The sequence below is a fragment of the Plecotus auritus genome, assembly GCF_963455305.1.
Source record: "Plecotus auritus genome assembly, chromosome: 1".
In the NCBI taxonomy this organism is placed as follows: Eukaryota; Metazoa; Chordata; class Mammalia; order Chiroptera; family Vespertilionidae; genus Plecotus; species Plecotus auritus.
In genome coordinates this window covers 76,600,637-76,613,263 of record NC_137770.1, presented here as the reverse complement: position 1 = coordinate 76,613,263, position 12,627 = coordinate 76,600,637, and the positions used below count along the sequence as shown (strand labels likewise).

The 12,627-nt window shown below is 36.2% G+C and overlaps 1 protein-coding gene across 3 annotated transcripts in view; it reads left to right on the top strand.

The window, feature by feature from the left end:
* Positions 1-12,627, top strand: part of CDIN1 (CDAN1 interacting nuclease 1) — a 249,917-nt gene that overhangs the window by 111,216 nt on the left and 126,074 nt on the right. For all 3 annotated transcript variants that reach the window (XM_080687850.1, XM_080687848.1, XM_080687849.1), the window contains exons 6-8: positions 2,216-2,295; positions 2,644-2,693; positions 7,746-7,813. In XM_080687850.1, coding sequence (XP_080543976.1) covers positions 2,216-2,295; positions 2,644-2,693; positions 7,746-7,813 — 198 coding nt within the window. The remainder of the gene's footprint in view (positions 1-2,215; positions 2,296-2,643; positions 2,694-7,745; positions 7,814-12,627) is intronic.

The window sequence follows — 12,627 nt, the reverse complement described above, 5'->3', positions numbered from 1 at the left end:
AATATGATTTGGTTCTTAATGTTATTTAAATGTTAACAAAATACTAAATAACAACAAAATAGCTGTTGAAGGTATTTTCCCTAGAGAATCACACAAGAAACCTTTGAGGTAGTAAGCTCAGATAATATAATCACTTTCTACAGATGAAGACATTGAATTTGAAAGGTTCCGTATAGATAGGGCTGTAGAGTTGTATAAATAGGCCTGCGTAGGCTTCCTCGGGTGGTGATGCTCACTTGGGATTCCAAATATGGCCTCTCTACTTGCAGTACAAACACTTCTACTTATGGCTGTTAAGTACATAAATGTTACTATAAATGTGCAGTTATGTGACTAAAAATAGGAAATAATTAAAATAATTATACTTCTTTTTTTTGCTTTGTGGATTCAGTACTATGCTTAAGTGAGAAAGTTGTCATTTCCTTATCTCTTCCCACAGTATTTGCTAACATTTATCATATCTGTCAGTATTCGTATGGTACTGAACTTGATAAAGAACATAATCTAAAAAAATTTTAAAAGCTAAGCCAAAAGATTATCTCAGAACCTGAAGGATGTATATCTGTGGTCTATGTTTATTTTATTAATTAGGTGATTCTCCAGTATGCATTTTAGATTGTGTTTGTACAGACCAGACCTTAAGCCATTTCACTAAATATTTGGAAACCATTCCACCGGAGGACTTGAACGAATTGACTCCTATTCACCACCTGCCTTAGCTTCAGGCTAGAGCAGTGATTTTCAACCTTTCTCATCTCATGGCACACACAAACTATATATATTCTGCAGCACACCAAAAAATATATATATTTTTTGCCAATCTGATTTTTTAAAAGATATAATTTTGATTTATTCACACTGGATGGCTACTGTTGTGTTGACAATTGTCATTTTTTTAAATTTGACAATCTAAGGGCAAAGAGGTCAGTTTCCATGACTAAATAGTCAGGTATTGCATGTTTTTAAAATTCTTGGGGCACACAGTTTGAAAATCGTTGGTTGCTTCTCAACCTTTCTAATGCCGCAACCCTTGAATACAGTTCCTCATGTTGTGGTGACCCCCAACCATAAAATTATTTTCGTTGCTACTTCATAACTGTAATTTTGCTACTGTTCATGAATTGTAATGTAAATATCTGTGTTTTCCGATGGTCTTAGGCGACCCTGCTAGCGGTTCTCAACCTGTGTGTCGCGACCCACAGGTTGAGAACCGCTGCTGTAGAGCGTAAGACCATCGGAAAACACAGATATTTACATTACGATTCATGAATAGTAGCAAAATTACAGTTATGAAGTAGCAACGAAAATAATTTTATGGTTGGGGGTCACCACAACATGAGGAACTGTATTAAAGGGTCGTGGCATTAGGAAGGTTGAGAACCACTGCTCTAGAGACTTGAACACTCCATTGCAGAGGATAGGGACTTCTGGCTACTTTGGTTTTCATGTGCCTACAGTTGACAGTGAGGCCAGCATCTCCTGCCTCAATTTTCAAAGAATGTGACCTGATATAGCATCCCTCATTAGATGCCTCCCATAGGCTCTTCTATAACAATTCCCTGGGATAAGGTTAATGTAATTTATAATAGGATGTCAGGAGACATTTTGGGACAAAAATTCACATATAAATGTATATATTTTTTTTCTTATTTAAGATTCCCTCAATTGTCAGTCATTTTACCTACTTTTCTCACCTATTAAATGGACATAACATTTTATGGCAACTGATGAGAATTATTTGAGAAAGGTTTAGGATTCAGAGATACTTTCTTGGCTGAAAGTTATTTTTATTGACACCGCTGAAGTCTTTGAATCTGACCTGCCTTCACTAAGCTTTCTATATACATATGCTTTGTTATAAAATACTTACCTGCCAAAGGTAAATATTTTATTTTCTGATTGCCTTTGTGATGTGTGTTTTTCCCCAAGTGGGCTTTTCCAAAGCTAATTTAGCTGCAGAGACATATGCTTTAGGTCTGTACTTGTTAATTTACCTTGGAAAAGATTAGGTCATCTTCAAATCTGGCAATGTGGCTTATAAACTTGCAAAATGGACTAATTAAAAGCTTTCCATAGATTTATAAAAAGGAAATGATTACTATCAGTAGTGTTTTCATTTTTTACGGTTTGTGTATATATAGGTATATGTCACTTCTCATGTTGCATTTAAAGTATGTTGACTGTCTGCTAACAGTTCATCTCCTTTCTTCTACAGCCTCCAAGTCTGTTATAAATAGTCTGCTACGGGACCCTTCTCAGATTCCAGATGGAGTTCTAGCAAATCAGGTCTATCAGGTATTAATCACAGCTGTCTATTTTCAGTGGCAATGCTGTTATCTGCCTAGCAGAGTAGAGGATTTTAAACCTCATTTAATTACTGTCATCATAAACTATCACTGAGGTCAGGGTGCACCATAATGGCAATGCAATATTTGTGAGAAGAGCATTTCACTTTTTAATAGCTTGCTTTTATAGTGAATAAAAAGCATGCAATTTTTGTTTTCTGTGATTAAATCTGCACAGCCTTTTAATAGCGTTTTTAATTTCTTTTTTAATTCAAGGATACTGCTTTTAGTATACTGTTTAACTGTAATAGTTTTTGTAGTCGCCCCACCCCAGACCCCGTCTCTTATTTGTCTGCAGTGCACTGTAAACGACTGCTGTTATGGACCGCTGGTGGACTGCATCAAACAGTATCCTTGCCCATAAAATTTTAGGTGCACAATTGACGAGCTTAGACTCAGCAGAGGAGACGTGTCTAGCTTTAACATGACATAAAGTTCTGCTTCACAAAACACATATCATACTCTTCTATTTTACATTCAATCAACTGGAGGGTCACTGCAGACCATTCTTTTCCACAGTGTAGGAAAAGCCAGATAGGCCCCGGGAAGATGTCAGTTCAGCAGCTGCACCTTCACATGCTTATTTCAAACTGCTTGGTTTTCAATGAGTTTAAAGGTACAGAGTCATTAGGCAGGTAGCATACTGTCTTGGAATGTATCTAACCATCCCAATGAACATTTTTTAAAAATAGAACAAATTTCTATTTAAAATGAGCCAAATTCAGTTGAGTTTGCTAGAATAAATTTTGCCTGAAGTTAAAGGATGATGTGATTAAAATGTCGCCAGACACCATCACATTTTAAAGGGCAGTAGACTCTCATTGCTTAAATGCTGATTACAATCTGAGCTGTCACTTGGATCCCTAATAAACACTTTTAGAGAAATCCAGCTAATTTTTCTCTCTGGATTGGATTTAAGGCTAAAAAAACATGTCCAATCTTCATTAAAGACTTTGGCATTGCTAAAGAGTTAATGCTTGCTTCTTAAAACAGGATTTGAGTGGACAGTAATGACTTCATGACATAGGACATTATTCCTCAATACATTTAGTAGTATTGTGGCAACACTAAGAATTTTAATATAATCATTGACTAAAAATGCTACTTAAAGCATAAATAATGGGTAGTTTTCTAAATTAAAATTGTATCTATCTGAGCTCATGAGTCTCACATTTCTTCTTCTTTTTTAATATATTTTTATTTATTTCAGAGAGCAAGGGAGAGGGAAAGAGAGAAAGAAACGTTAATGATGAGAGAGAATCATTGATCGGCTGCCTCCTGCCCAGCCCCTACTGGGGATCAATCCCACAACTTGAGCATGTGCCCTTGACCGGAATTGAACCTGGGACCCTTCAGTCCACAGGCTGATGCTCTATCCACTGAGCCAAACCAGCTGGGCTCTCACATTTCTTATAGTAGAACACACCCTTCCTGGTATAGGCTTTTTGTGATTTTGTGTGTTTTTTATAGCCCTCGCTAGTCAAGTGTGTATGTGCATGCGCATGCATGTTTATATTCCACCTTGATTCATAAAGGCTGAGAGTCAGTAAAAAAATTTTTAAATCATTCATTTACTTTTTCATAAAGGCTAACTTTAAAAATAATATTTTTTATTTTTATTTATTGATTCTTAGAGAAAGGGAGAGAAAGAAACATCGATTTGTTGTTCCACTTATTTATGCATTCTTTGGTTGATTCTTGTATGTGCCCTCACAGGGATTGAACCCACAACCTTGGTGTATGGGGTCAATGCTCTAACCCAGTGGTCGCGAGCCGCGGTTTGCCGCTCTGTTGACTAATGAGTTTGCCGACCACTGCTCTAACCAATTGAGCCAGCCAGCGCCTAAAAATAATCTGCAAGAATATTCAGTATCTATGTCATAGCCCTTGATATATGTATTCTCCAAGTCTGTTCCTCCCAACCTAACTTAATAGAATCACAGCATTGTCATAAGCTTACCTTTTTATTAGACCAAAGTAAAACAATACTTCTATCTTCAGTGTAAAATTAATGGTAGTTACAAGTTGTAGGAATGCCAACCTCAAGTTGCTATAGCGATCAAGTTTACCACATTCGTGTAACAACTAACACCATCTCAGAGTATCTGGGGCGGAATTACATGTTAATTTTCAAGCACATAAAATAGTTAAAAATCAATTTAAAGTTAAGGTTTTAAAAGCATAATGTCTTTTGAAGGATTACATATTGATTTTAAATATAACTATCTAATTATATATGCATGGACTAAAGTATGAAGTCAACTGCTTTGTAAATGCCAGGAGGCTATTTTTCAGTAATAGTTGAGATGCTTACGGGAAACTAGATTGCTGTATTGCTGGCGAAGAAAATGGCTTGTGAGGTTATTTACAAGTTTTGCCCCATGGTCACTGCCATACATCAATAATAGGTATTATAGATGAAGTCAAAGTGTTTCTGCTTATGGAGCATTATAAATTCTGTTTAGAGTATTTTCCTTACATTTTTGCCATCATTCACTTTCCTTTTTTCGCTGTCTAGAATTTAATGTAGACAAGATTTCAATTGATAAAGATAATGATGTATGTCTAAAATTGCATTGACTGACTAGATTATAATTTGGCAGTTCCATTATTGTGCCTATTGCCAGAAAAATTACTGTTTTTACAAGCTTTATTTTCTAGACCTTATATTTTATATATGTTTATATCCAAGCAAAGCAGAACCAAGAAGCGTATTTTTCCAAAATTTAAAATTGGTGATTGCTTTTACCGTGCAAAATAAAATAGGCTGGAAAGTTTATAGAGAACTGATTTTATCTTTGCATTGAGGTAGTAGCAGTTTTATATAATGTAAATATACTTGCATAGCTGTTGCTTAGACTGATCAACAGGAGTTATTTTATTTCATACTGAATAAAATTACTAGTTTTCCTTGTGAGTGAAAATGCTATTTGTAAGTTGTTTTGATAATTTGGTAATGCCTACATCACTTACTCTCAGTAAATTACATTATTTTGTGAGAAAGAAAGCATATACTAGTATGTAGCAAATTGAATAGATACAAAACTTCTTTACTCCATTATAAAAATGTTACATGTAGACCTTTGTGTAAGTACAATAAAGTAAGTTGGTCATTTACTAATAAGACACCAAGAAAGTACAGTAGCAAAGAGAATATAGATTGTCCTTGTGTTTTCTTTTTCTTTCTTGTCCACTATTTCTTTTTTCCTCCATAGCCAGGCTCACCCACACCTTCCCTGCCACAGTTCATATTCACTGACACAAAAGGTGTGAGAAACCAGCCACCTCAACTTTCCAAAGTGTGACTTCAGGACGCAGCTATTAGACAAAGACCTAAGCAGAGAAGCAAAGAAACATAATGATGCAGGAAGCTTAAAATGCTGTGGGTTTCATTTCTGTACCATCAGTAACCTCAGTTTCATGATTCAACATTTTAGATGTAAATAATTTACAACAATAAAAGTGAGAGCACATTTATGTGGGATAGGAGTAAATAATTTAGTTCTAAGATGTGGTACGCCCCTAGTAATGAGAAATCATTGAGAGGTATTCATCAAATGTCTTCAATGGACTCTGCACATGTGTGAAATTTTGTGATTTAAAAATGTTTTTCCTTTATTTTGTTTCCATTAAAATTTTAAATAAACACAACCATGTGCATTAGAGTGGGGAGGGGGAACAACAGAAGGAAAAAGCAGTGATGATGACTTCAGACTCATTTTGACAGTTGACATGAGTAGCCACATCTCTGAAATTCTAAATGCTATGCATCAGTGTGTGTTGATAAAGGATAGGATAATTTGCTAAGAATTCTTTTTTACAAAGAATGTATGAGATTTATTCATTTTAAATTGAACTATTGCAGGGCATAATCAGAATTAAACAGTCCCTGGGAAGTTGAGGAGGATAGGACCAGGTTGATATTATCAGTGAAATGGAGAATTAGATAATTATAACCAAATGCTTTTGACAGTAATTAAAGTACCAGGCTAGGACAACACTCCTTTTCAGACTTTGCAAATCCCATTCTTTTGGAAAATAGAATTTCAATCCCCTTTCTTGATTTCATTATTTACCAGCCGTGGGGCCTTCAGCAAATTCCTTGGCCTTCCTGAACCTTGCTTTCCTTAACTGTAAAAATGGGGCTACCTATTTATGTGGTTGTAGTGAAGATTAAATAAGATGATAGCACCCCAAAGTGTTCATAGCATAAAGGGTTAGCAAATGGTATTTAAGAAATATTAGCTAGTATCAATTATTTTACATAATTCACTTTTATTCTTTTTTAAAATAAATAGAAGCTGTATGGAATTTATAAATGCAGGATTTGCACAGATTTTATCCTGATCCTCTGCTTTGCCACACATTAAGTGTATGACCTTGTGCAGAGTCCTTTCTAAGCCTCAGTTTCCTCATCAATAAAATAAGGAAAATGATAACTACAAGGATGAAATAACACATATGAAGCCCTTAGCAGAGTGCCTGCCTCAGAGTAAGCACTCAAAAAAATTATATGTATCTATATGCATATTATAATATGTGTACACTTGCACACACAGGAGAAAAAGACTTGAACCAGTCTCTGTACACACACACTAACCTACAGTCCTTTACTAAGATGTCTTTCTTTCACGTATACGTAACTCTCAACAAGTCAGTTGTTTGGCTTCCCAAGTCCCAGAAGCTCCCCAACAATGACTGGAGGTAAAACAGGAGCTGTAAACGCTGGCTCTGTGGCAAGTGTGAATTCACAGAAGATGAGAAACTCTGTAAGACTGGCAGCTCTTTCAGTGCAAAGGCTTGTTGGTCTTCTTTGCTGCACTAAGTGCGTAATAAATGTGTGCTGAACTGAATTGAGAGATGTTTAACATAGCCTAAAGGATGCTTAAAATGACCATCCTCTTTTCAAAAGAAGATAAACTACATACACATCCATTTACAAATCTTTATTTGCCAAAATGCATATAAACATAGAAAAATTCCATTGAATCATTTAAAATGAGGGGAGGTGGCCCAGCTGGTGTGGCTCAGTGGTTGAGCATCAACCTATGAACCAGAAGGTCACAGTTCGATTCCCGGTCAGGGCACATGCCCGGGTTGGGGGCTCAAGCCCCAGTTGGGGGCGTGCATGAAGCAGCCAATCAATGATTCTCTCTCATCACTGATGTTTCTATCTCCCTCTCCCTTCTTCGCTGACATCAATAAAAATATATTAAAAAATAAAATAAAATGAGGGGAGGTAGATAGAAATCTCAGAGAGGTAGGCTAAAGTTAGAAATAGTGACTAAAATTACATCTTATTTTTCTTTTCATCTCAAAGTATAGCCCTGGTATTAGTGTTTTCCTGATAGCATCTTTTCATAATTCTGTGTGTCACCCTCCTTAACTCAAACATCCCAGTGCCATTGGCCATGAGCACGAAATCCTGCTGAGAGACTTGCTTCTAGAGAAAAACCTGTCCTTCCTAGGTAAGTATTGCTTACATCCTCTCCAGCTCATAACAGCTCCAGGAGTGCTTAAATATATATTTTTAAAATCTTCCTCTTGCACTTATTATGTACTAAAGGAAGAGTGAATGATGATTGATGCTCTACATGTTATCTTTTATTGATTTAGAACTGAGCAGGAATCTAGTTACCTAATCCCCCATATATACAGCACATGCACAGGCTTGCAATTAATATTTTATAGAATAAGTGGCTGAAAAAAATGCTTTAATATCTGATACAGTATTACTTTTGGTGTCATGAGATATTAACCATAATCTAGGCTTTATGAAAGAAAGAAGCAAAAGAAATATTGTCTATAAAATGCTTTATATATTAAAAAGAATGGTTAGAAAAATTCCTGTTAGGTATGTTTGTCTGGTGTATGGGATCGGGTAGTACTTTCCTTGAAAGCCAGATATTAAGCTTTTATTACTTTTATGTCAAACATTAACTGTCATCATAGATTTAGTGTGATTTTAAAAATCTCACATGTATGCATTTGTTTGTGTGCCAGTGTGGAATCTTATTGTAGACTGTTATTTCTTTCATTATCTCTGAAGCATTAGAATTAAGCCTCAAAGGGCATGCATGTGATAACTGTGGAAACCATAAAGCACTCTATGATGAATTAATTCCTCTTTTCCATTTTAGATGTGGTAATTTGTAAAGGTTCCATACAAATCGTATTATTGTACACATCTGTTTTATGTAGATATTTAAGAGTCTACCTAGTATGATTTTTTAGGTTAAAAAATAAAAGAATATTGAATTATAATTTTTGTTTGAAAATGGACAGAGAATTGGCCAAGAAAAGTCGAATGAATGATTTTGCATCAAGTTGGAGAGAGAGATTGACTGCAAGAAATCTGGTTTAAGTGTTTGTGTTCAGCATTTTTATTAATGAACTGGAGAATGGAGTTGAATGTGTCATAAGATTGTTGGTAACGTGGAGGTGGGAGATACAAATATTCTCTAGCTAGTATTAAAGAAAGTTGATAAATTAGGAAAGTGGCCTCAAATTACTGAATTAAATTTCAGTATGTAAAAGCAGCAAGTTTTTTTCATATAGAAGGACAATTGAAATGTTCAGCCTATGGAAAGAGGGTAAATTAGATAGAAATTGCCTTTTAAGATTTAATAAATAATAGAATGTATAATGGATCGGAACCAGTGGTGATAGATGACTCCTGAGGCACCATGAGATATGTTTTAGAACCATGGAGTTCTCATGGTGTTATGAAATATCAGATCACATCGATCACTCAGTGGCCAATATCGCATGGCCAAATCTATTTCATTGTTTTAAACCACCCACTAAGCAGTCTTAGTTTCAGGACTGCTTGGTGTTACTCTCTTGGCACCATCTGCTTACGTGTAGTCAGGCCCTCAGCACCATTTCTTTGCTTAGCCCAGCTTTTCTCTGCTTTCGTCCTGAGGATGAAAGACCAATAGCTTAAATGTGCTCTAGTTCCGGGTTTTCAACTCCCTTGATTCTGGGAACTGAGTATATTAGACTGGCTTCACCATGGCTGACAAAGGCAATGCAGAAGCATAGCCAGGAGTCATTACCACTCACAGACAAGTTCAGAAAGGGGATTTAAAATTGATGGGTCCCATCTATTCCTCTGTCCTATAGCATCTGGAGGTAATTATTTTATTGAAGCATACCCACAGATGATACTTAACTGATCTTTAAAAATAAATGAGTTATAGGATGTTTAGCTGACTCCATGAAACCTCAGTCCTGCTTTGAAGCATTTCCTAATCAGCATACAAAGAAGTTGTTAATTTATTCTATGCCTTTTAAGGGTTTTAATGTATTACTGAATTAATATGTTTACGTATGATTAGAACATCAAAATTCAGAGCCTTGTATGAAATATGGTTAAGGGGTTTTTCTTTTACCCCTTCACTATGATTAATTAGATCTAAAGTACTATGCCAGGTAAATTTAGATAGATCATCATTTTAAATCCAACTATGGGAAAATATTGGTATATAAATAGACCACTAATCTAATTGTATGTTTTCTTTGTTTACATTTGTATGTACACCTTGAATTTTGTTGCAGAGACATTACAAACATGTTTGTTTTACTTTGATTCTTTTATAAGCAAAATTACAATCTCTCCCTCCCTGGTATCCTTCCTTCCTTCCCCCTCCCACTCTCAGGGTTTCTAATCTGGACTACTTTAGAAAGGCAAGGATTCTTACTGTTATACATAACCCTTCTTAAGAATTATGACCTCCTTGAAATTTTTTACCCCATTTAAATGTACCACCTATTGTGCTCTGTATGTCATTTTATAAAATAAATATTTTATCTGACCTCTTTTATCAATAGAAGAGAAAAATAAAAATAAATTACCTTTATCTTAATCCTAATCATTTCTTAAATTTACTTGATACATAACCATGTACTAAGCAGTTGCTATAGTACAAGATTTAACCAGGCAATACTGGAAAGAAAGAGAGTCCTTTTCTTTGATGATTTGGGTATACTCATTGGGATTTATCCTATCTTGTAAATTTATTAATTTTGTACAACTACAAATAGGTATATTGTATTAAGAGAAGTCACAGTTGTATAAAGGACTTTAGTTTCTCCAACTAAAAATATATACTCATATATTCATCCATTAATTCCAAAAAATAAGATTTGAAGTTAAGTACTATTTTAGATACTAGACAGAAGCCCCATGAAGTCCTCACATTTGTGGAGTTATGGTCTAGTAGGGAGATAAACTACAAACAAATGAATACAGATAACTCCTAACAGTTAATTATAATTCTTATAGTAATTTTATCCATTCTTTTCAACTAACTTTTGTTCAGTGTGTTGTCTATGTGCCAGGAATTACACTAGTTAGTATGAAGATGATGTAAGCCCTTTGTGCCCTCTGGGTGCTCACGGCCATGCTCACTATGGCCATGTTCGTCCCAGTAAGAATGCACCCCACTTCTGGTGCATCTTAGCAGGTGCTCGCTTGATAGTCTTAATAATGAAAATAAATACATTCCAGGCTACTGTTGTGCTGCTTTTATTAAACTTTTGAAAGAAAGTTATGGATTATACAAAATCAATAGCTACCCTTTATATATGTAGAAAGTGCTACCAGCTCATAAGCTCCTTTTCCTGAAGTGGTGATAGAATTTTACTTTTTCATCTGCCCCCTCTCTCTCACACAGCACCTTCCTGCCACCATGTGCTTCTAGAATGGCTAGTTGAGCTCCTTAGCTTAACTATCTTCCCACAAAGCTAGCCACTCTTTTAAGTTCTTGCCATGGGCAGGCACCATAAAGGATAAAAAAATAAAAGTTGAATCAAACATGGAGCCTTCCAGAAAAATTTCAGTTAAGTACATGTCAGTTCTTTCCAAGGATAGTTAATTTAGAATTAAGATTTATTGATCTGCGTTTAAAATCTCAGCAGATATGAAGAACCTGCTGCCCACTTCTAGGCTTGGATGCACAAACCCTCTTAAACTGTGATTTGACCGGTGAGCAATGTGATCATACTCATCCCCTCTGCTAAAGGTTTGTTCAATTTCTAGTATCAGTGAAGTAGAAAATGTGCTTCATCTACTGATGGAGATTGAACCGCATCCAGCACAGCCAATGGTGAACCTGAGGAGGGGCAGTGAAGGATTACAGAAAACAGATAAGAGAAATAGTTGGGGCCAGGTGGATCACTGTGCCTGGATGAAGACACAGTGACCCTGCCTGTAAGCCAAATCCTTATTTTGTAGTCAAATCACACAAAGCAAAACAAGGAAGTGGTCAAGATGTTTACAATGTTCTTGGCAGTTTCAAATCTACTTCTTTCCTGTTGTTGCAATTCTCTGAACTCTACCAAGCTTTGTTTTGGCAGCACTTGCTGCACTTCCTGCAGCCTACATCCCTCAGATACCTAGTACTACAAGGTCAGACTATAAGGTCAAGCTTACATACAACCATAGCCTTTGACTATAATTGTGCCGGGAGGGCTTTGCCCTCCAAGCTGGGACTTGTATCCCTCTCATCAGTCTGAGGCTTGAACCTGTCCAAATGCTGTAGCTGCTCTCCACAGAGATGTTTCAGTTTGTATCTCTCTAGTGATTAAGGAGACCACATTTTGTTATATTCTCTCCCTCTCACTCCCCACCCCTTTTTTGAGAGGTGTTTGGGGGAAGAGCTTTGAACAAAAGACAAAGGAGGAAAGGCAAATAGTGATAGTGAGAAACACCAAGTCCGTTTGCACCATTAGTGAAAATATGAAACAGCTTATACCAAAGACTACAGGTAAACTGTTCATCATCCCTGGGTTGGCCTATCTCTAGGTCAGAAGAACTTCCATTAGTGGCCGCACAGCCACACTATTATTAAGTCTGGCTCAATAGGATGGTTCCAGAGACATTTTTTTATTTGCAGTGAATGTTGCCCTATTGACACTTGAGAGGTATTTGCTTTATCCCTGCCTCACCCACCCATGTTTGGCCTTGCCTATGACAAACCAGCAGATTTTACACGGATGCTTTTCTAGCATTTGTGTATTACTCTGTGGGACACTAAGAGGGTATACTCTCTCAAGCCAAATAGGCTAGTGAATGATGTCCCTTACCAGGAGAAATCAGAATCTTGGTTACTAAGAGTTCATCTCCTACAACTTTATCCCCCTCCAGAAGCATCAGTCCTCTGCTGGGGAAGTGATTATGATGTGGCAAGTAGAGGATTTTTACTTCAGATGAAGACTAGGCAGCAGGAACAGTTTCCATGCAGATGTTAGCAGTAAATATTATTATATAGGCTAAAGA